At 44.3% G+C, this 24110-nt stretch overlaps 1 protein-coding gene across 2 annotated transcripts in view; it reads left to right on the top strand.

Moving 5' to 3' along the window:
* CPNE2 (copine 2) overlaps positions 1-24110 on the top strand; it is a 253848-nt gene that overhangs the window by 66894 nt on the left and 162844 nt on the right. Inside the window, exon 1 of one of the 2 annotated variants that reach the window (XM_082270132.1) lies at positions 21516-21553. The exons of the other annotated variant lie outside the window; for it this stretch is intronic. Coding sequence (XP_082126258.1) covers positions 21547-21553 — 7 coding nt within the window. The 5' untranslated portion in view covers positions 21516-21546. Of the gene's footprint in view, positions 1-21515; positions 21554-24110 lie in introns of those variants that run through there. 2 annotated transcript variants of the gene reach the window in all.

Genomic DNA, 24110 nt, shown 5'->3' with positions numbered 1-24110 from the left:
TGAAGAATATAGATTTCTCTTTCATTCATTGATGGACACAGCTCCTTCATCTTGACTGCTTTGGTTATGCTGCCCCCTACAGGGTTAGGAGACTAGGCAGGAAAAAACTTGACTATGCCTATGGGGCAGTCCCAGGGGGTATTTTCCCACTCTCTGCTATAGGTGTCAGACTGGATAATGTAGATCCAGAGGGTCCCCCCAGCGAGCGGTCTCTGGCCAGCGAGCCCGTACAGACCGCAGCTTCTCGCTAGGTCGGCCGCGACATTGCCTCACTGGACAGGGGGCTGGCCTTGCGAGGGCACATACGTACTGGCTTTGGCCTGAGTTGCAGCATTTGCTCCTGGTGGACAGCACCCACATTACGATGGAGCAGTGGTCTGTCCGAAGTGGTGCCCACACTATTCCTGGTGTGGTAAGTAGCTGTCCCCCCTCTACCCCTTGAGGGTTTTCGAGTGGACGTGGGTTCCCCCCTTTCTCGTGGTCTTCTGCTGACCCTTGTCCCCCCTCTGCCCCCCCCCCCCCCGGGGTTGACATACCTTTTTAGGTTGGCCTGGGGTGTTGAGCTTGCGATGTGGGGGGAGAGGGAGCGACCGAACGATTGAACCTGGGGAGGGGGATGGGCCTGGTGGGGGCGCTTGCCAGGGCCTCTCTTCCTGTTGGGATAGTTTCTGAGCTGCTGGGTCCCCCCCTGGGGCAGCGCTTGACTGCCATTTTCTTGTAGCCTTTTATGCTACAGATCAGCGGCCATGTTTGTGTGGCCTCGGCGGCCATTTTCTTGTTGTTTCCCAATAAAAATAGTGGCAGCCATGTTTTTGGAGCCGGATGGGCGGTGGTTCGGCGGTGGGAGCCCCTCCTCGGCCTCTACTGCTGATCCTTGGATACTCCTCTTCCTGATCGCCGCATGGCGTGCAGTTAGTTTGGTGTGGCTGTGAGTACCTAACCAGTGGTGGTGAGTCTGTTTGTGGGGTTCTCTCTCCTTCTTTCTGCTGTTGCAGTGGTAATGCTCTGTGTTGAGCCTTGTGGTGCCGCAGGCAAGGTGGAGTGTATCTTGCAGTGTTCTACACTTTTTTGTGTGGGTTCCCCTCTCAATTAATAGAGTCCCTGGAGCATATTTCACAACCTGATCCCCTCTCAAAGGCTTTCGGGCCCTCGGGGTCCCAAAAACTGACTGCACTGGCGGTGGTCCTGCAGTCCTTAGTGTCCAACGTTGAATTGGTCCTGGGCAAACGGGCTAGCATAAAGCATCCCCCACCTTCATCTGCTTCCTCTGTCTCGTCAGATCCAGCATCTGATTTGGCCACCGCGGGTGCAAGTTACCCTTGGTCCACGAACCCTGCGTGCTCAGATAGTGAGGATGATTCCTCTGCTCCTCTAGCCGCGCAGGAAAAAGCACTAGTGGATGCGCTGATTATATCAGTGCGAGAAACCTTAAAGATGGAGAATGCGACTAACGCAGCATGGAAGGCACGGGTCACCTTTGGCACCCACAAGTTCTCCAAAGCGGCGAAGGTGTTCCCCTTTCCTGCCTTCTTTGACAATATTGTCACAAAACAGTGGGGGTGCCCGAAACACACCTTTGCAATCCCTAAGCATTTTGCAATGTGGCACCCCTTTGCAGATTCCCTCTTTAAAAAATGGACAGTTCCTCCTGTAGTGGACTCCCTGGTCTTGTAGGTTGAATAAAGCCACCGTAATCCCGGTTGAAGTGTCCAAGGTCTTCTTAGATCCGGCTGATAGGAGGTCAGAGGCCTTGACTTGCCACTGTTCACTGTGGCTGGTTCGGCCGGGATTTACTATTGCCCTGGTGTCGCAAGCTATGACAGAGTGGGCAAAACTTCTACCCCGGGACCTGGAGGGGGAACAGCTTGGTCCTCTTTGAGGGTGTTTTAATTTTTTTCAGGTGAGCTCCATGTTACCTGGTTGGCTATGTTTAGCCTTGGGAAGTATTTTTTTCTTGCTGTTCCCACCCCTCATGTTTGATGCTGCTTTGGGACGTCCCACATAGTCAAGAAGATGAGGAGCTGTGTCCGTCAATGAACGAAAGAGAAAATGGAACCTGACTATATATATATATATATATATATATATATATATATATATATCACCTGATGGCTTTCAGACCTTGCCCTTGCATTTGTCCTCCATGGTGCATCACTGCTAGCAGTCCTCTGGTCTCTGTGGGTTATCCGTGCATGCCTTGGCTTGGCTGATGACCTTCCTGGCTCTAAATTCCGCATCGGCAGATAACCCCGCATCAGCCCACGACCTGGCTCCGGGTGACTACCCGCGTCTGGACTCTATCTCGGCTTGGATGATTACCTGTTCCTGGACTCGATCACGGCTTGAATGACTACCCGCTTCCGAACTTGCCCCCGGCTGTTCTTGATTTTGCTCCTCTCTCTTGCTGTGCGATTATTATTGTTGCATGAATAAATCGCTTTATTTTACTTGTATCTTCGTGTGATCTGGTTTCCTGGCACCCTGACAGCTAGGCACAGGACTGTATAATACACAGAGTGCTGGGCACAGGCCTGTATAATACACAGAGTGCTGGGCACAGGACTGTAAAATACACAGAGTGCTGGGCACAGGCCTGTAAAATACACAGAGTGCTGGGCACAGGCCTGTATAATACACAGAGTGCTGGGCACAGGAGTGTATAATACACAGAGTGCTGGGCACAGGAGTGTATAATACACAGAGTGCTGGGCACAGGACTGCATAATACACAGAGTGCTGGGCACAGGAGTGTATAACACACAGAGTGCTGGGCACAGGACTGTATAATACACAGAGTTCTGGGCACAGGACTGCATAATACACAGAGCGCTGGGTAGAGGACTGTATAATACCCAGAGCGCTGGGCACAGGAGTGTATAATACACAGAGTGCTGGGCACAGGACTGCATAATACACAGAGCGCTGGGCACAGGACTGTATAATACACAGAGTGCTGGGCACAGGACTGTATAATACACAGAGTGCTGGGCACAGGACTGTATGATACACAGAGTGCTGGGCACAGGACTGTATAATACACAGAATGCTGGTCACAGGACTGCATAATACACAGAGAGCTGGGTGGAGGACTGTACAATACCCAGAGCCTGGTCACCCTAGTTTAGGAGCTCACGGAGGATGTTGCAAGGAGGTATAAAAACACAGAAAGGCTTCATGTACACCAGCTTCCTAAACTTGAGTTTAGGAGCTTTTGCCATTTTTTTGGCAAAGCTCCTAAACTCAACTCCATAAAGGCCTATGGGGTTTATTTACTTATGGCAAATCAGCTGTACACTACAAGTGCACTTGGAAGTGCAGTCACTGTAGATCTGAGGGGAAGATCTGAAATGAGAGAAAGCTCTGCAGATTTCTATCATCCAATCAAGTACAAGCAAAAAGGCTGTTTTTTATTTTCCTTGCATGTCCCCCTCAGATCTACAGCGACTGCACTTCCATGTGCACTTGTAGTGCACAGTGGATTTGCCTTTAGTAAATGAACCCCACTGGCTTTCAGCAGAGTTTGGGAGCTGCTCCCGTTAGGTGATGTTCAACCTCACTCTCCTGAATGCGGAAAGGGAAAGCGCAAACCACAGCAAAATCGCAGCACAATTTTGCAGTGATTTCTCTACGTTTTATGTTTTCCCGTGGCCGTTCGGTTAAAGAGGAAGTAAACCCTCCTCTGACACTTTTACCTATAGGTAAGCCTATGATAAGGCTTACCTATAGATACTGTAAATATCTCCTAAACATGTACCGTTTAGGAGATATTTACCTTACATGCAGCCAGTGACTTCACTGGCGCATGCGCTCTGAAGGAACGGCCACTGGTGCCGTTTCTTCAGAGACCCGTGCCGTGACTGTCGGCTCCCGCGCGCATGCGCGGGAGTGACGTCACCGCGGCTCCGGCCAATCAGATGGCCGGATGCCGCGATCCCGGAAGACGGGCAACTGGACATGTCGCCCGTCATAGAGGTGAGCGGATGGCACGGCGGGGGCTCGTTCTAAGGTAAGTATTTCATAATGAGCTAGTATGCGTCTACAAACTAGGGAAAGATTTATGTCATTTTTATTTATTTATTTTTTACTAGTAATGGCGGCGATCAGCGATTTTTAGCGGGATTGCGGCAGACAGATTGGACACCTAACTGACATTTTTGACACTTTTGGGGGGACCAGTGACATTACTACAGTAATCAGTGCTAAAAATATGCACTGTTACTGTACTAATGACACTGGCAGGGAAGGGGTTAACACAAGGAGCGATCAAAGAGTTAAATGTGTCCCTACGGGGTGCTTTCTAACTGTGGGGGGGGTGTGCTTGCTGCATGAACACAGAGACCTGTGTTCCTAAATAGGAAGAACGCAGGATCCCTGTGTTCGTAACAGAACAGCGGTCTACTTTGCTTCTTTGCTTCTTTGTAAGTATTATTACCCTTCTGATGGCCGTATTTCTGTAGATTATATGAGCGCTCCTTCACAGCGTACAGGTGAACTTCACAAAAGAGTCTGTTTGGCCAGTTTGTAATGAAGAATTACCCAAACTCTTATTTCCGTACCGGAAGGCTAGTTACCGCTATTCATTCGGTAAAATTGTTATATTGGAACTGGAGCTGCTTTCAGCCCCTTTCTCTTTTTTTTTTTGACTTTCCATTAACCTTGCAGACACCAGCAGCTCCGCGCTCTTCTGCCCCTCGCGTATCCGCTTTGTTCGTGTTTTCTTTTGAAAATATCATGCTCTTTGCACATTGCTGGCGCTGTGGCGGATGTTTGCTTTGCTGTTTTGCCATTTTATTCCTTGAGTCCCTCATACCTTTAATAAATCTGCCTCTTGTAATGAAAACAAGGAAGGGGGGGGGGGGGGGGGCGCAGTATTGAAAATGTCATTTCTTTCAAAGTGTGACCTAAAAATAATAAATGTGATCTTTTGTTTTAAGGCAAAGATCTGACCTTGATATTATTCATGATTCTGCTGTATAAGTTAATATTGCAATTTCTGTTATTGTTTGATATTTTAAAGTAACACTGTTACACAAAAATATAGAAACATTTTATTACTAGTACCAACCAGCATTTGACACTTTTGGGTGTGTTATTGCTCAATGCTGTAGCTGTCTTCCTCCCTACCCAAACCCCTGCCCTCAGTGTCACTATAAGGCCCCTTTCACACGGGCGATCCGATCCGATCCGCCTGTCAGTTTTTCAGACGGACCTGATCGGATGCTCCATGCACCCCTATGTGGCAGCGGGTGTCAGCGGAGACATTTCCGCTGACACCTGCTGCTATCCAATCCGATCATGTCCGTGAAATCCGGATGGATGGAAACTATTTTCCATCCGTCTGGAGGATCGGATCGGATAAGAACAGAGAGGTAGTCCGTTCTCCTCCGATCTCCCATAGAAGAGAGTGAGGATCTGACAGCTCAGTCTCTGCACACAGAGTGGAGACGGAGCTGTCATCCGCCTGCTCAGCGGGGGATCGGCGGATCGATCCCCCGCTGAGCAGAACGGACTCCCTCGGGCGGTGCGCCCATGTGAAAGGGGCCTGATGGTTGGGGAACAGCAAGTAGAAGGGACTTGCAGAATTCTGACACATACAGAACTGTCAGATGCTGTCATTGTAGCTCTGCAAGTTCCCATTGACAAGTGTCCATAAAGTGTGAACAACTGCTGCTGTTCTGAACAATGCAGGTGAATTCCTTCATGAACATCCATTAACATTGAGTATAACCACTTAAGGACTGGAAGGTTTTACCCCCTTAATGACCAGGCCATTTTTTGCTATACGTCACTTTGTTACTTTACCTAACAATTGCACGGTCATGCGACACTGTACCAAAATAAATGGTTAATTGATGTCCTTTTTTTCCCCACAAATAGAGCTTTCTTTTGGTGGTATTTGATCACCTGTGCGATTTTTGTTTTTTGCGCTATAAACAAAAAAAGAGCGACAATTCTGAAAAAAAAAAACAATATTTTTTACTTTCTATTATAAAACATTCCCAATAAAAAAAATTAAAAAATCAATGTTTTCTTAAATTTAGGCCAATATGTTCTGCCACATATATTTGGTAAAAAAAATCCCAATAAGTGTATATTGATTTGTTTGCACAAACGTTATCGCATCTACAAACTAGGGGATAGATTTATGTCATTTTTATTTATTTATTTTTTTTACTAGTAATGGCGGCGATATGCAAATTTTAGCGGGACTGCGACATTGTGGCGGACAGATCGTACCCCTGACTGACATTTTTTACACTTTTGGGGGGACCAGTGTCATTACTACAGTAATCAGTGCTAAAAATATGCACTGTTACTGTACTAATGACACTGGCAGGGAAGGGGTTAACACCAGGGGCAATCAATGGGTTAAGTGTGTCCCTAGGGAGTGCTTTCTAACTGTGTGGGGGATGTACTCACTGGATGAACACAGAGACCTGTGTTCCTAAATAGAGGGAACACAGGATCCCTGTGTTCATCACTGACAGAACAGCGGTCTGCCTTGTTTACATCGGAAGACTGCCGTTCTGTCTCCATGGGGAGCAATCACGGGAGCCCAGCGGACATCGCGTCCGCCGGACCTGCTGATTGGCTCCCCCTCTAGCCAATCGTCACATGTGTGCGCCCACTACTATAACGTAGTGATGGCAAACCTTGGCCCCCCAGATGTTTTGGAACTACATTTACCATGATGCTCATGCACTCTGTAGTGAAGTTGAGCATCATAGGAAATGTAGTTCCAAAACATCTGGGGTGCCAAGGGTCGCCATCACTACGTTATAATATAACAGGATTGAGTGGCAATCGTGGCACACCACACCTTTGAAAACAGTGTGAAGCTTGTTGCCCAAAAAAGGAGCAGGACCTTCTTTTCAGGTGTCAAATGTGCATAGAGCAGCCCATGTAGGCGAATGGGCTGGCCCTATGCGACATGCAAAATTGTGTGTAAATCTCTGAACCAAAATCACGAGCGGGAATGGTATGCAAAGTGTGAATTCAACCTAAAAATACTACAGGTTTTTGACCCAATTGACTTCAGTGGTAGTGTAGAAAAAATGGGCATAAAAAAATGATGAAAAAAGCATGAAATACTGCCCACCAAATGCGACCCATTCAAGTGAATAGGATTGCACTACCCCATGCGATTGTGGAGTTGTGGTGCTGCCTTTTTTTTTTTCCTTTTCTGTTTTAATAGTGTTTATTTGGTTTATCAAGAAGATAACTTGCAACAGTTCTGCCCACGCAAGGGCTAGCTTTGACATTTGCAGCAAGGGTTGGCTTGCATGAAGGCAAGGGAAGGCAAAAAATGAGGCAGTGTAACAAAAACCAAGAACTGACACAACAGCAGTAAAATAGAAATACTCAATAAACCATAAAGGCCAGAGGGTCCTGGAGAGGTTCCCAACAACAATGGGCCTGGACCAGAGATGTATAGTAACTAAGTAGAACTACTTCACTACTGTACTTAAGTACCGAAAGGCGGTATCTGTACTTTCCTAGAGTAGAATTTTTTCTCCTACTTCCACTTTTACTTCACTAAATTTTTTCAATGATTTCAATACTTCTACTCCGATATTTTTTTTTTGTGCTGCATAGTTACTCGTTACTATTATAAAAATTACCACTGCCAGAACAGTAGATGGCAGGTTTCATGAAGCTCAAAACATGTGTATTATCAGCGCATACGAAAATAAAAGCTACTCTATGTATAAATAAAAGCTTCATTTGAAATAATAAAAAACAATATGATGTTCAAACTTTTGACTTCTTTCTTTAATAACTACATAACACAGTACTTGTACTTTTACTTTCAGTACTTGAGTAGCAATTTCTTTTTCAAAACTACTGGTACTTTTACTTTCAGTACTTGAGTAGCAAAATTTAAAAAAAAACTACTTGCAATACTTAAGTACAAAAAATGTTGAATACTTTAGTACTTCTACTCAAGTCACTTTTTGATCGAGCACTTCCACTTCTACTCAAGTCACTTTTTGATCGAGCACTTGTACTTTTACTCAAGTATGGGTTTAAAAAATGTAGTGAAGTAAAAGTGGAAGTAGGAGAAAAAAAAATTCTACTCTAGGAAAGTACAGATACCGCCTTTTGGTACTTAAGTACAGTAGTGAAGTAGTTCTACTTAGTTACTATACATCTCTGGAGAAAAGTCAAAGGTCAGACTCAGAGGCCAAGAAAAGGGGGAAAGGTAAGGGCCCGGGAGCATTGAGACTGCCTGTCATAGGCGTCCCAGGCTGGCCGGAGTAGGAAAGGCATACGTCAGGCACAGTTCCCTGATTTTAAGGAACTTAGCATTGGTTCATTAAGCATCAACATGGCCATGCAATCTCTCAGCCTTTTGAAGGGGACTGATGGTTATTTCTAGGCTTGGGCAATCGTTCTTTTTGCTGACAGAAAAAGGTAGAAAGCAAGCTTCCGTTGATGCGCAAACAGACCCAGAATGTGATGGAAAAGCGGAAAGGGGTTTCCTCATGGGAAGGCAGCATCATTAAGAAATTACAAGGCTCCCCCTTAAAATAGGCAGGAAGAGGGAGGGAGCCTTGTAACAGTAGGCTGGTGGGAACCTTGAAACTAAGATTACCATAGAAGTTTCTAGAAGCCAGGGGGTTCAGTATCCCGGGGGTCCGCGGTAGCTAGATGCCAGTCGCCTCAGAAGGAAAGCGGTAGCGAGCGACCCGCCCTCCCTCCCTCCCTCCCTCCCATTAAAATGTTGTGGCCTTGTTTATTGGTGGGTCACCCTTATAGAAAGGAGGGCATTTGTTGGAAAGTTATGCATGGTTAAGATAACCCAAGCTTCAAAGCTGGGTTGTGTTGTGGATTAATTATTTATTTGTGGAAATTTTAATAAATAAATTGATGTATGGTTTATTAAATAACATTTTAAAAACCAATAAATAAAGGCCGTGGCCATTTAGTCATCCAACCAAAGTGTAAGTGTTTTCTGTTAAAGTCTGGAAGTAAAAAAAAAAATAAATAGCTGCTTGCGTTCCCATTGGGCAATGTAATAAGGCAAATTTGGCTTCTTTTTGTATGAGCAGATGGAACAGAGTAAATAGGAGGCTAAATACATAAGACCAAAAACCAATTAGTCTTGGGCACGTCCACCATGTGTGCAAGACATCACTCTGAAGGCCACAACCCTGGAAACAGCGGTCACTGTAGGACCGACTGGCATGGGCAATACGGGCAGGGACCCAATACCAGTGTGAAAGCACCTTATTTGCTGCCTCCAAAGTGGATGTATTAAATGAGCAATAGGCCCCGCTCCAGTCCACTAAGTCTTTCTCAGTTGCCAAGTCTCGTTCCCACCGAGCAACATAGGTGAGAGGGATGGAATATTAGCGACTACTCATAGAGATAGCATAGAGAGCTAAGAGTGGTGCAGCTTTGTAAGGGTTAAAACAGACAGCGAGGAGGTGACACAACTCCTCCTCACCGCTGGTCAACCACCCTTGAAAAGTGATCCACTATACTAACGATCCGAAAACCGTCAGATCGTTCGTCGGATGAAATTTTACTTCAGATTTTCTTATCGTGTGTATGGGCCGTTACAGCCCTAGCAGTTATGCGTGTGGTGTTTTTTATTAAATCTGCCCAAATTCAGGCCTTGGTAGGTCCCGTCAGCCCCTCCTTGCTTTACAAGCTGAGATTGGATAACTGAAAATTATCAGCCAATCAGTGACTGTGTACAATCAGATGCAGTCACTGTTGGGGTAATAAGATAAGCTGCTGGTGTTGAGCTGAGCAGTTGCCAGGCAATGGGAGAGAGTACTTAGAGGAGAGACTGGTGTTAAATCCCCACAAAGGTGAGTTTGGAGGCGACACAAGTGTGAATGGATTCTTACATTTACCAGCACTGTATTCAGAGGATCAGAGAGGTTGGAACAATCCTTTGTATGGCCTCGTTCACACAGGGCTGTACTGTACAAAACACTCCTGAACCTAGCACCCTCTACGAAACGCACTCTTTAACCACTGTAGTAGTAGTACTACTGCGGCAAAGTGGCTCTTGTAGGTCTGACGACGTAGACCTACGTCGCCAGACTCCTCCCCTGTAGGCAGCGCTCGCGCGCCGCTGGAGGCGCGCTCCCGCTGTTTTCATTCACAGCGGGAGTCGGGCCAGGGGAGGAGCAGCGGCGATCGTCGGGGAATCCAGTTTGGAGATCCGCCCGCCTGTGTAAACAGAGCGGGCGGATCTCCTCAGTGACAGGGAGTGACAGATCGGACTGTTCAGCATAGCTGGACATCCGATCTGTCCCTGTCTCACACAGTCACCTCCCCCCCCCACACGTCAGTAAGCACCAGGCATACATTAACCCCTCCCTCTCCAATAAAATTAACCCCTTCCCTGCCAGTGTCATTTTTACAGTAACAGTGCATATTTATAGCACTGATTACTGCAGTAATGTCACTGGTACCCCCAAAAGTGTCAAAAATGTCAGTCAGGGGTCCGATCTGTCCGCCGCAATGTCGCAGTCCCGCAAAAAAAATCGCAGATCGCCGTCATTACTCGTTAAAAAAAAAACACCAAAAATGACATAAATCTTTCCCTTTGTTAGTAAACGCAATAACTTTTGCGCAAACCAATCAAAATACGCTTATTGCGATTTTTTTTACCAAACATGGGTAGCAGAAAACAAATTGGCCAAAAATTTAAAAAAAAATTGGTTTTTACATCGTTTTTGGGGGGAATTTCATATAAAAAAATGTTAAAAATATTGTTATTTTTTCAAAATAAACGCTCTTTTTTTGTTTATAGCGCAAAAAGTAAAAATCGCACAGGTGATCAAATACCACCAAAAGAAAGCTCTGTTTGTGGGAAAAAAAGGACGTAAATTTTGTTTGGGTACGGCGTCGCATGACCGCGCAATTTTCAGTTAAAGTCGCACAGCGCCGAATCGCAAAAAGTGGCCCAGACGTAAGACAGCAAAATGCTCTAGTGGTAAAGTGGTTAACCACTTGCCGACTGCCCGCCGCAGTTTTACTGTGGTAGGCTGGCTCGGCTGCGCGAACCAACATAGTACTACATCGGTTGCACGCGTGGTGCTGGGGGTGAGTGCGCACCGCCGGGTGCACGCTCTTGCTCCTACTCGGCAGTGGGGATGCCGATGCATGGGGTCGACGACTGCGATCGCTCCCCACTGAGAGAGAAGAACGGTCAGCTGTTGTAAACACAGCTGACCGATCTTCTCTCTGAAATGATCACAGAGCGCTTGTGATCCTTCTATGTAGGATCACAGGTCTCTATGGTCATTTCACAAGCTCATCCCCCCACAGTTAGTAAACACTCCCCATGGTTCACATTTAACCCCTTGATCACCCACTAGGTTAACCCCTTCCCTGCCAGTGTCATTATTACAGTAACAGTGCATATTTTTAACACTGATTACTGTAGTAATGTCACTGGTCCCCCCAAAAGTGTAAAAAAATGTCAGGGGTCCGATCTGTCTGCTGCAATGTCACAGTCCTGCTAAAACTCGCCACCATTACTAGTAAAAAAAATGAAATAAATAAAAATGTCATAAATCTTTTCCCTAGCTTGTAGACACAATAACTTTTGCACAAACCAATCAAAATGCGCTTATTGCTATTTTTTTAAACAAAATTATGTGACAGAATACAAATTGGCCTAAAAGGATGAAAAAATTAGATTTTTTAATTTTTTTTTTTTTGGGAATGTTATATAGCAGAATGTGAAAAATATATATATTTTTCAGAATTGTCGCTCTTTTTTTGTTTAAAGCGCAAAAAAATAAAAATCGCACACGTGATCAAATACCCCCAAAAGAAAGCTCTATTTGTGGGAAAAAAAAGTACATCAATTTTATTTCCGGACAGTTTCGCACGGCTGTGCAATTTTCTGTTAATGTAACACAGTGTCGAATCGCACAAAATGGCCTGATCATTAAGGGGACAAATCCTTCCGGTCCAGAACTAGTTAACCTTGCACCCTGTACAAAATGGACTTGTGAACCTTGCACCCTATACATTGCACTCTTGAACCTTGCACCCTGTACAACGTACTCCTGAACCTTGCACCCTGTACAACACACTCCTGAACCTTGCACCCTGTACAACAAATTCCTGAACCTTGCACCCTGTACAACACATTCCTTAACCTTGCACCCTGTACAACGTACTCCTGAACCTTGCACCCTGTACAACACACTCCTGAACCTTGCACCCTGTACAACAAATTCCTGAACCTTGCACCCTGTACAACACATTCCTTAACCTTGCACCCTGTACAACGCATTCCTGAACCTTGCACCCTGTACAACAAATTCCTGAACCTTGCACCCTGTACAACACATTCCTTAACCTTGCACCCTGTACAACGCATTCCTGAACCTTGCACTCTGTACAAGGCATTCCTGAACCTTGCACTCTCACTCTATACAACGCATTCCTGAACCTCGCATCCTGTACAGTGCATTCCTGAACCTTGCACCCTGTACAATGCATTCCTGAACCTTGCACCCTGTACAATGAATTCCTGAACCTTGCACCCTGTACAATGAATTCCTGAACCTTGCACTCTGTATAAAACCCCTTGAGTGTGTAGATGGGGGAATCCATTTATTTTCTTTCCTTTTAACCCACTAGTTAAATGAAAGAAAATTAATCATGTATGGACTGCCTAACAGTACACAAGTGCTGCATCCTGTGGTCCCTGTATTGACCTATATTAATTTTCAAATTGATTTCTGGACCTCCCTGTGGTCACTTCCTGTTTTGGCTATGGGACAGGATGTGAAAAGTTGTGGGGCTGAGCAATTGAAGGGATAGTGCTTAAAGGATAAATCCACCCTATCCCTACCCTGCATCTATAGATCTCCACAATCTAGCACTAACCGATCTAGCCCTGTAAAGAAGAAATCAGTATACATATCTTTTTTGAAGCCGATCCGATCCGGTCTCCAGTGGTGGAAGCTCTGTAGAGGACACAGCCGACACCGGCTGTGAAATGAATGGGAAGTGATGTCACCCATACACTTACTATAGGGCTTCCATTGTCGGATGTGTCCTCTGCACCTACCTCCCCAGCGAAGCCAAGGCTGACAGCTCAGCGTGGGATCGGGTCGGATCGGCTTCAAAAAAGGTATGTATACTGATTTCTTCTTCAGGGCTAGATAGGTTAGTGTTAGATCATGGAGATCTATTGATGCAGGGATTTTAGTGTTAGGGTTGACTTAAGTGATACTAAACACACACTGTTTAATTTACATTGTCCCTTCTATTTCTGTATGTGGATAATGGCACTGTGATTATTAATTAATGTAATAAAAAATATTTTTTTTATTATTTCATTAATTAATTTTTAATTCATTTAAAAATAAATTTATAAAAAATAATTAATCTTTACATTAATTAATATTGAATTAATTACATTAATTAATGTAATAAAAAAACAAAAACATCTAAGTACCTTTTTCCTAATCCATATACAGCTGTCACTTTTCCAGTCTGTCTGCAGGGAAACATAAGCATTATGAGCTTCTAGTCCTCTGCTGCTGGTCACATGTTAAAATAAAAAACAGCCTGTGGGATACAGAAAAAAAAAAAAATAATATCAATAAACTGTTTTATATTGTCATACCAATATATATTTTAAATCAAATCTTTATTATATTTTGCACTAACATGGTGTGGGCAGATTTCTGCCAGTCACAGGCTGTATGACGCCCCTCCAGCCTGTGTCTTAGAATAAGAGGGAGGTGAAGCCTCCATCAATCTACATGTAATATCCTGCTCCCATTGTGTATAGCTGGTTGGTGGCAATGAAGGTGGAGGGAGAGAGTATTATTTACCACTGTGCATACGCCCACATGAGTGACTCTATAGTCACATGGGCTGCTCAGTTGTGAAAGGGAGGGTGTGCTCAGCAAAGAAACTCACTGGAAATTGAGCATGTGCAGAGTTGCCACCACTGCTGCAAAATTCCATGAACAGAAGGTGGAGATAGAGAGCAAGAAAAATCAACCAGATTTTTTGCATAATGCAGAAAACTAATCTCATAGTGAGTATGAACAGCATGTAATAGACCATTTATTGATAGTTTTTTTACAATGTGGGTTTGGTGACACTTTAACTTTGACGTGGCTCCTCAAGAACATCAGAATGATTTGATGACCAAAGGAGTTCAGAACTTTGTTACCTGAGATAAGACCCTTTCTAAACCAGATCCGGTTCACCTGATTGTAATACCCAGTATTTCAAATGGGATGAAATTGGCTCCAATCAACTTCTTCTAAACATGCAATGTGAATTGAATTGAAAATTTCTGCATGCGTGGAGGATAATACAATAAGAGGCGTTCCCTTTACATCGCTATGCAGTTCTTGTCATGTTGTGTGTTTATCTGGGAATTACACCAGGGCTGTCTGAAGTCTTTCTCTTCGTCTATTTAGTGCAATTTCCATGGTTGCCACGGCAACCAGAACATGACCTGTTCATGTAGCCAAGTGTCTGCCATAGCATAGCCGGAGCTTGTCCTGGAGAGAGACCATGCCACATCTAAATATAAACTACTTTCATAGGCTGAAGATTCTTATCTATTTTATTTCTTTTTTTCCTGTCACAGCTCCTATTCCGAGATAACCTGTGGCTTCTTCTGTAGAGAACCAGACGGTTTTCATTAACCATAGGTCAACGTACCATTACGAGATGGTAGCAAAATCATTTTTGAGCCAAGTTATACAAGTAAAAAGTAGAAATTAATAAAAGGGGTGTTGATTGTAGCATGAAATTAAGCTTAGTTATGTAGCATGAGGCTGTATTTTCTGCAATATTTACATTTTTGGTAAATTCATTCCATGAATCCAAGCTCTGTAAGCTGAGATAACATGCACCACATTGATGCATTCACACAATTTCAAAGTAACCATAAGATAAAACAAAGTTCAGGAATATTCCTTTATCCCATTGTTTTGCAAATCTATGTACACTACAAACTGTATGATTGTTTGAAGAGAAATGCATCTGTATTATGTTTACGTTCTTTTGTTTGTTTGTTTTTTCAAAGATATTTTGTTTATGTTTTTATGTACACCAACTATGTGTGATTAACCTATTAACCTGAAATCAGTTATGATATTGCTGTTTTACTAACCTGACAGCTTATTATTTTAAATAGGAAACCTTCATTTTGTTTGCAACTATTAAAGAATCTAACTACCAGCAAGAATAAGTCCTTACATTTAGAGAGCACCTGTGCTTTACATATACATTACACATTCACATCAGCCCCTGCCCTCAAGGAGCGTACAATCTAAGGTCCCTAACTCACATTCATACATACATTGTAGGGCCCATTTTATACAGGATCCAATTAACCTACCAGCATGTCTTTGGAGTGTGGGAGGAAACCGGAGTACCCGGAGGAAACCCACGCAGGCACAGGGAGAACATGCAAACTCCAGGCAGGTAGTGTCGTGGTTGGGATTCGAACCAGCAACCCTCTTGCTGCTAGGTGAAAGTGCTAACCACTACACCACTGTGCCGCAATGTTTGGCTATAGGTGGACAATCATCCGCTTACATCTGCCTACATGTCTGTTCAGGTCCATTTATTTATTTATTTTTTAATAATCTTCTTCTTTCTCTTTTGTTCACTGATGAACACAGCTCCAGAATCTTCTTAACCATTGGGTTATGCTGCCCCCTACAGGAGTAGGACACTAGGCAGGAAAAAGCTTTACCACGCCTATGGGGCAGTCCCAGGGGGTATACTCCCACACTCTGCTACAGGTTTTCCAGTTTTCCAGTCAAGAGAAAGGACCTAGTTCCTTGCTGGGATCTCTGGTCCTAGTATTTTTTCCTTTTTTAAATCAAATTTTTTTCTCTTTTATTATTTTCTGTTCCTGTGAGGACTGCAATTAACTGCCAGACTGGGCAAGGGACTGGATATTCTAGATCCTTAAGGTCTCCCCAGTCCAGCCAGCGAGTGCGCGCAGGCCTCAGCTCCGTGCTACGCCGGCCGCAAAATAGCCCCCTGGACGGGGGCTGGCCTGCGAGTTAAACGTCTCGCGAGGGCGCGTACGACCTGGTCCAAGCCTGAGTCACAACGTGCTTCTTGGCCCGTAGCACCCCCATTCTGATTCTGCCCGGAGCAGAGCCCACCCTGTTCCATGGTGTGGTAAGTAGTGTCCCCCATCACCCCTGGCTGTAGTTGCTGCTGACTGGGCTGCTGGCCGAGCTGCTTATGCTGTAACAATTTTAAAAGGTGAAAATTGTTGCGCTCAACATGTGATAAAGTGCTTGTGCAAATAAATTAACATAGGTTAAAATTCATAATATAAATGTGAAGATTTTCAGTCAAAACTCAATAGCAAAAAATGTAAAGTCCATATGCAGCAACAGAACCCAAAGTCCATATAGCATTGGTAACACTATGTAAAGAGAGAGACTTGATAGTGGTGTAAAAAAGCCTTCACCTCCACAATTCCACCCAGTGCTCAAGCAAGGTACTCCTTACCGGAGATATATGACCCCTTGATTGTAGGGGGTCACATAGACAATATTATCCGCTCAATAAACGATCCTCAACTCCTCAGCTCCAAGGTGCATATTCCTAAGATGAGCTCTCAGAATCAACCCGGATCTCGTGGCGGACATAGATAGAGCAAAGGAAACTCTCATGGTGCAGTAAGTTTAAACATGACAATTTATTCTTACAGAGTTGCACTTACTAGAATTTCCATGAATCAATCGCTCAACACAGATGATAACAAACAGCGGGGCGATGAGCACTGCCGAACGCCAGCGCTCCTCCAAACCGGAAGTCGCTACGGTCTCACGTTCCCGACGTACGTTTCGTCAGTACGAGCTGACGTCATCAGGGGATCATGTGACCGTATGTTTACTTCTCACTTATATGAGAGTGTGACCTGCTCGGCATCCAATTAAACTCCTTCAATCCTTACTCCGCCCATTAAACATTACAGGAGCTATTGTGCAGGGAAGGTAAAGAGACGACATGCTGCTTATGCTGACCGGGCTGCTGACCGGGTGCAACTGGGGGTTGATGACTAGGGCAGGGATGTCCTCGAGGCTCCCTGCGGCGGTTGTTGGGCAGGGGGAGCAAGTGTTTTACCATCTGCGGGTATGCGCATCACACGGCCAGATCTAGCCAAAAATTTAGGCCTTTGCAGGGCTACTCGGTGGAACCTATGTGAGGCGGCCCCTGTAAGGATGGCTGAAGCCTCTGCCTCCCGTGTGGGCATCCGCCTTCCCCTCTGCTGCCCTGGGTGGTCAGATCCACTTGGGCAAGAGAATGATCAGGGTTCTCATTGCTACCGCTATGACTAGCTGTTACATTAGCCCAAGCAGACAGTATCTCAGTTCATATGGTACAGTTCAGGTCCGTTTTTATTTGGGTCTCATTCAGGCCTATTCAGAGAAGTGAGTTTTTCTGCAAGGGCACAAAAAAATAAAAAAAGTGTTGTCTATGTATCCTGTCCACACCACAACACTCGTCTCATGTGCAGATTTTTTCTGCACATGAGTCTGCAACATGTATGCAGTTTTCTGCACGTGACAGCAGTGTTTTAGTGTCAACAGGGCACATAGAAAACAATAGTTTTCTTTGCGTCCTTGCAGAAACCAAACCTAAAATATTCTATTCAAGTCTGTGCACTTCTTCCCCGTGCGCATGCGGTGTGAACAAGGCCTTAAACCAGGGGTAGGCAACCTTTCAGAGATTAAGATCTACCTGGAAAACAGCAGTATCCTCTGCCCACCCACCGACCACCCCTAGTACTTTCCTGTGCCCCCAAAGCAGTGTCTTCTGCCCCTCTGCTCCCCAAAAGCAATGTCATCTGTCCTACCCCTAAAAGCAGTGTCCTCTGTCCATTTCATATAACCTAACCCCCCTCTCTCTCCCCCCCCCCCCCCACACACACACACTGTAGTGTTCTCTGCCTCTCTACCCTCCAGGGCAGTGTCCTCTGTCCCTTTCACATCATCCTCCCCACCCCAACACAAACACATAGTACTGTGTAGTTAGCACTCTCCTATCTGACAGCGGGTTTACAGTAGAGCGGAGAGCGGGAGGCAGCACAGTACTGGGCAGAGGGCGGGAGCGGGAGCTGGGGAAGTTAACATTTTACATTAACAAGCTGGTGATTGGTTGTTAGGTCGCTAGTCCTATCACCTGCTGCTCAACTCGAAAGGTTAAAGTGGATGTAAACTCTCACATAAGCCCAGTGAAGTAACTGGCCTCAGATGATACACAGAGATGAAACAAATCTTCCTACATAAATTTATTTGTATATGTGCTGTCTTCAGCTTTCTACACTGTTTAGAAAGTGAACATCGTGTTAGAATCTTTTCTTCCTGTTCCAGCACTGGTGTGGAGTCTTGGCATACACTGTGTGACAGATGATTGGAGGAAAGGCACTCACCCCTCCTCCACATAGGCAGAGGAAGGAAGAAACATGCAGAGCTGTGCTGTGAATAGACCAGCTCTCTGCTAATCTATCTCTATGCACCCACCCAGACACAAATTTTCAGCTGCTTTTATCTCCTGTGTCAGAGAACTTGTCAGAAGTTATCATGCTGATAACAGAGAAACGGAGCGGCAGAAAGACATGGGACTTAGAGCTTTGGAGGGATATAAGTAAACACTACAGATATATGTGCCCAGGTCGAAATTTCATGAATGGGGTGTACATCCACTTTAACTGAGTGTGTAAACAGCTCCCTCTCCCATTCTCCATCCAGTACTGTGCTGTCTTCTGCTCTGCTGTAAAGGTGAGAGCAGCCGAGGCTGGGGGGGAAGCAGGGTCGTGTTTGCGATCTACCCTTCGGCCGCCGTCCATTTACTTCTGTTCTGTTTATTATGTCTGTGTACATTTGTCACCTCCTGGCTTCTGAAAACTGCCAAACAAAGATGCAAAAACTGATGCAGACTGATGTAAACTGAACTGAGCTAAACTAATGTACAATGAAGTAAATTGAACTGAACTGAAGACAGCTTTTTCAAGCTTTTGTAAGTGTAAGCGTTTTTTTTTCACAAACCCTCCCCTCAGCTAATTTTTTTTTTTTTTTTGCTGCTTTTTTTATGCTTTTTAACACTTTTTCATCCGTTTTTGGGGTGCTTAAGCGTTTTTTTGCTCGAAAGCTTCTCTCAAAAACGTGAATTTGGTGGGTTTTTTTTCCACCTGTAAGCTCTGTAAGCCTGTAAACTCCTGAAAAAAGCCATAGTGTGCATGGGCAGATTGGCTAAAATGGAGGGGAGTTTCCAGGCAGAAAAAAAAAAAGAGGCCTCAAAAAAGCTCAAAAGCATGTAGGAACCGCTTCTTTGAGATGCAGTGTGCATGAGTCCTTAGGACCCTTTACCACTGCTATGTTTTTCCTGCATTTTTACTTTGCAAGAGAAATGCAGGAAAATATTTCCCTTTAAATCATATGGGACTTTTCACACCAATGTGGGTACGGTACGTTTTGAAAAGACCTGCATGCTGCATCTTTGGTGCGGTTTTAAAAACCAATGAATGCAACTTCCGATTGAAATAAATGTAAATTGCGGTAAAAATGCAGCCGAGATTTGCCTTTTTGCTGTGTTTTAGAGTTACATGTCCATTTTCACAGGTGCAGGTAGCCCAAAAATCACACCAGAAACGCACAAGAAACACATCTGAAACACAGCAAAATTGCGGTAAAAACGCATATGTGTTCTTACCACGATTTTGCTACAGAGCAGGGTGAATGGGGCCTTAAGGGCTCATGCACACTACAACTCCAAAAAAAAAGCCACTACAGAGATTTTATTTCTCTGGCTAAAAGCTTGAAAAACTGATTTTTTGTGCTCTTTCACACATTTTATTTTCTTGAGCTTTTTTAAGCGTTTTCTTTTCACAAGCCCTCCCCTCAGCTGATTTTTCCTTTTTTTGTGCTTTTTCACGCTTTTCTGCTTGTTTTTGGATGATTAGGCGTCTTGTCTGCTCTAAAGCCCATCTCAAAAATGCAAGTTTGGTGGGGGTTTTTTTCCCTGCCTGTAAAATTCTGAAAACGCCATAACGTGCATGGACACATTGGCTAACATAGAGGGGAGTTTCCAGGCAGAAACAAATGAGAGCTTAAAGTGTTTGTAAGGTCTCAAGGTTTTTCACCCTAATGCATTCTATACATTAAGATGAAAAACCTTCTGTGCTGCAGCTCCCCCCCCCCCCCCCAGACCCTCCTTTTTCTTACCTGAGCCTGATTCGATCCAGCGATGTGCACAAGCCCAGAGGCTCCAGCTGCTGTCTCTTTACTCATTGGACAGTTTGAAAGCAGCAGGAGCCATTGGCTCCCGCTCCTGTCAATCAAATCCTGTGACATGGGAGTGGGGGGCGGGGCTGCACGGATGCCCCCATGGAAAGCGGCTTTCCTTGGGGGCACCCGATGAAGGGTAGGAGCCAGAAGCACTGGCAGGGCACTACAGAAGAACAGGATTGGGGCTGCTCTGTGCAAAACCATTGCACAGAGCAGGAAAGTATAACATGTTTGTTATTAAAAAAAAAAAACAAAAAAAACCACAAACTTTAAGTCCCCGTTCACACTGGGGCGACCTGTGAGGCGACCTGGTCGCCTCACAAGTCGCCGTAGGTCGCCTGAAATACAGAAGCTATGGACCCGTTCTAATAGGAGCGACACAAGTAGCTCCGACTTAGAAAAAGGGTCCGGAGCTTCTTTGGGGCGACCCGGAGCGACCTGCATAGACTTCAATGTTATGAAGTCTGTGCCGGCCGCTCCGAGGTCGCGGTGCAAGCAGCGCGCCGCGACCTGTGTGGTCGCCTGGGGAAGTCGGATCGCCCCAGTGTGAACAGGGGCTTACAAACACTTTTAAAAAGCCTGTAGGAACAGCTTGCTTGAGCTTCTTTGAGATGCAGCATGCATGACTCCTTACAGGTATGTTTTCTGCCAAAACACCGCTGCTCCTGGACATGCTGGCAGTGGGTTTTATTTTTCTGCCTATAAACATCCCTTCCTCTAAACTCCTCTAAACACCTATGTGTGCATTGACCCACACGAGTTGATTTACCAAAACTGTAGAGTGCAAAATTTGGTAACTTCAGCTTGTTCAATTAAGCTTTGACACCAAAAAAAAAAAAAGACCTGGAAGCTGATTGGTTTCTATGCAGACCTACACCAGATTTTGCACACTCCAGTTTTAGTAAATCAACCCCATAGACTAACATGCAGGAGCCAAAACATCATATGCCCCTAACAGCAGCCTTTAAAACTTCCAGTGTGCACAAGGCCTTATCATCAATCAACAGTTACATTTGAGTGCTCAGAATTAATTTCAGGTTGTAATTAGAGAATGAAAAGTAAAGGTGTGATGTAGGCAGTAATTATGCCCCAAGAAACACCAATGCAAGTTTCCATTCCAGAAAATTACATATTATTGAAGTCTGGATCGTTTTCCATTGCATCACTTTCCTGATCTGTGAAAAGTCTAGAAGTTGTTCCAAATATAAGAGTGTGTCTTTTCTTCTACTGGGAAGAAATGTGTTCTGTGTTCACCAGCCAGAGGTCCCATGAGATGGAGGGTAAGCATGGCACAATTCAAACATTGCAGGGAAAGGCTGTTTGGTTTAAACTCATTTTCTGGCCTATGAAGTCTTTTTCTCTTTTTTTTAATCTTCTTTTCTCAATTTTTTTTCTAATCTATGTCACTTTGAGTGACCAAGCTGACACAAAAGTGAGCATTTTCTTTCCCTGTATATTGGATTGTGTATATAGAATTATATGATATATATATATATATTTTTTTTTTTAGGATATTTTTTTTCTTTCTTTTTATTGGTTGAACTAGATGGATTTGTGTCTTTTTTTTCAACCAGACTAACTATGTAACTATGTATATGCTTCTGACAGATTGTACAGCTTTAACAGAAAAAAATAAATCAAAAGCTTGCGATGAATCATGAAAGCTAATCTTTTTTTCAAAATTCAGATCAACTCAACTATGATGTGCCAAGTAATGGTCACACACAGGGATTTACATTTAAACTTCTTAACATTTCTGGGGAGTTCAAAGCATAACAGTATTTAACAAAGTAGCTTTATTACAGATAGGTTATCTAAATGCATACCCATTTTTCATACAAAAGGTAATTAGTGGCCGCCTTTCATATTAGGCTTTCTCATCCAGGGTTCTGTGAAACCCTAGGGTTTTGCCAGATTTTGCTAGAGGTCCCTTGACAGTTTCTACCTTCTTCTACACTAGGCTTTCTCAACCGGGGGTTCAGTGGAACCCTAGAGTTCCTCCAGATGTTGCTAGGGGTTCCTTGACAGTGTCCCCCTTACTCTATACTAGCCTTTCTCAACCAGGGTTCCATGGAACCCTAGAGTTCCTCCAGATTTTGCTAGGGGTTCCTTGACGATGTCTTCCTTCCTCTACACTAGCCTTTCTCAACCAGGGTTCTATGGAACCATAGAATTTCTCCACATGTTGCTAGGGGTTCCTTGACAGTGTCCTCCTTACTCTATACTAGCTTTTCTCAACCAGGGTTCCATGGAACCCTAGAGTTCCTCCAGATTTTGCTAGGGGTTCCTTGACAATGTCTTTCTTCCGCTACACTAGCCTTTCTCAACCAGGGTTCTGTGGAACCATAGAATTTCTCCAGATGTTGCTAGGGGTTCCTTGACAGTGTCCTCCTTACTCTATGCTAGCTTTTCTCAACCAGGGTTCCATGGAACCCTAGAGTTCCTCCAGATTTTGCTAGGGGTTCCTTGAAGATGTCTTCCTTCCTCTACACTAGCCTTTCTCAACCAGGGTTCTGTGGAACCATCGAATTTCTCCAGATGTTGCTAGGGGTTCCTTGACAGTCTCTGCCTTCCTTTACACTAGCCTTTCTCAACCAGGGTTCAGTGGAACCCTGTAATTCCTCCAGATGTTGCTAGGGATTCATTGACAGTTTTTTTTACTCTTCACTAACCTTTCTCAACCAGGGTTCCGTGGAACCCTAGAGTTCCTTCAGATGTTTCTAGGATTTCCTTGACCATGTCTGCCTTCCTCTATACCATCCTTTCTCAACTAGTATAGTGTTGAACCCTAGGGTTGCTCCAGATATTGCTAGGTGTCTGGCTACATCTGTACTAGCGTTTCTCAACCAGGGTTCTGTGGAATACTATGAATCATCCAGATTCAACATTCAGATCAACCAGAAGGGTTCCTTGACATTATCTGCCTAATTCTAACACCAACACTACTTCTCAAAGTCAGTGGCATGGTACCAGTGGAGCTCCTTCATTAATTTCTTAGTTAATTATTCACCAACACCAAAAGTCATGTTATCAGTCTGTAAGGGGAGCGATCCTCCCACTGACCACCAATGTAAGGAGCACTATTACCAATGTCCCCCAGTGTTTGTAGGCACTTAATTAAAAATCCATGTATTAGTCATTCCTATTATATAGGGAGTTAAACATCTACATTGCCTGGAGGGTGAGCAGGAGCTGAATGGAACATGGAAGCTCAATCTAACTTCAAAATGTTCTTAGGATGGCTGTAGACACAGTTGTAGACAACTGTGAGATTGCTTTCCATACCACCCTGACTTTTCTTCTATAAAGAGTTAATATCACACGTCAATTCATTTTTTTTGTGCGCATTAAGAAACATATAAATGGTATATTTAACAGATCGAAAGGGATCTAATATGAGGAGTCGATTGTTAGGATTTACAAACAATTTAAGCCAAAGAGCTAATTGTTAGTCATGCTATAGCAGGGCTCTTCAAACATTCTAAACAAATTGCCATATACTGTCCCTTTTTAGTTTGGCTGGACTGTGGCCATTGGGAGTAGAAATTGTCCTGGCATCAGTGGGAGCAAGCAATGCATCTTTGGTATTAAGATTAAGAAATAGCATCACGTTGTTGGTGTCAGTGGGAGGAATTGTGCCACATCATTGGTGTCATTAAGACAAATATTTCCCTGTCATTGATGTCAGTGGTAAGAATAATGCCCCATCATTGGTGTCAGTGGGAGGAATAGTGCTACATTGTTGGTGTCAATGGAAGGAATAGTGCCCCATCATTGGTGTCAGTGGGAGGAATAGTGCTACATTGTTAGTGTCAATGGAAGGAATAGTGCCCCATC

Source organism: Pelophylax lessonae (genome assembly GCF_965119305.1).
Source record: "Pelophylax lessonae genome assembly, chromosome: 10".
Classification (NCBI taxonomy): domain Eukaryota; kingdom Metazoa; phylum Chordata; class Amphibia; order Anura; family Ranidae; genus Pelophylax; species Pelophylax lessonae.
Note: the sequence above shows the minus strand (reverse complement) of the source record. Positions and strands in the feature narration are given on the sequence as shown.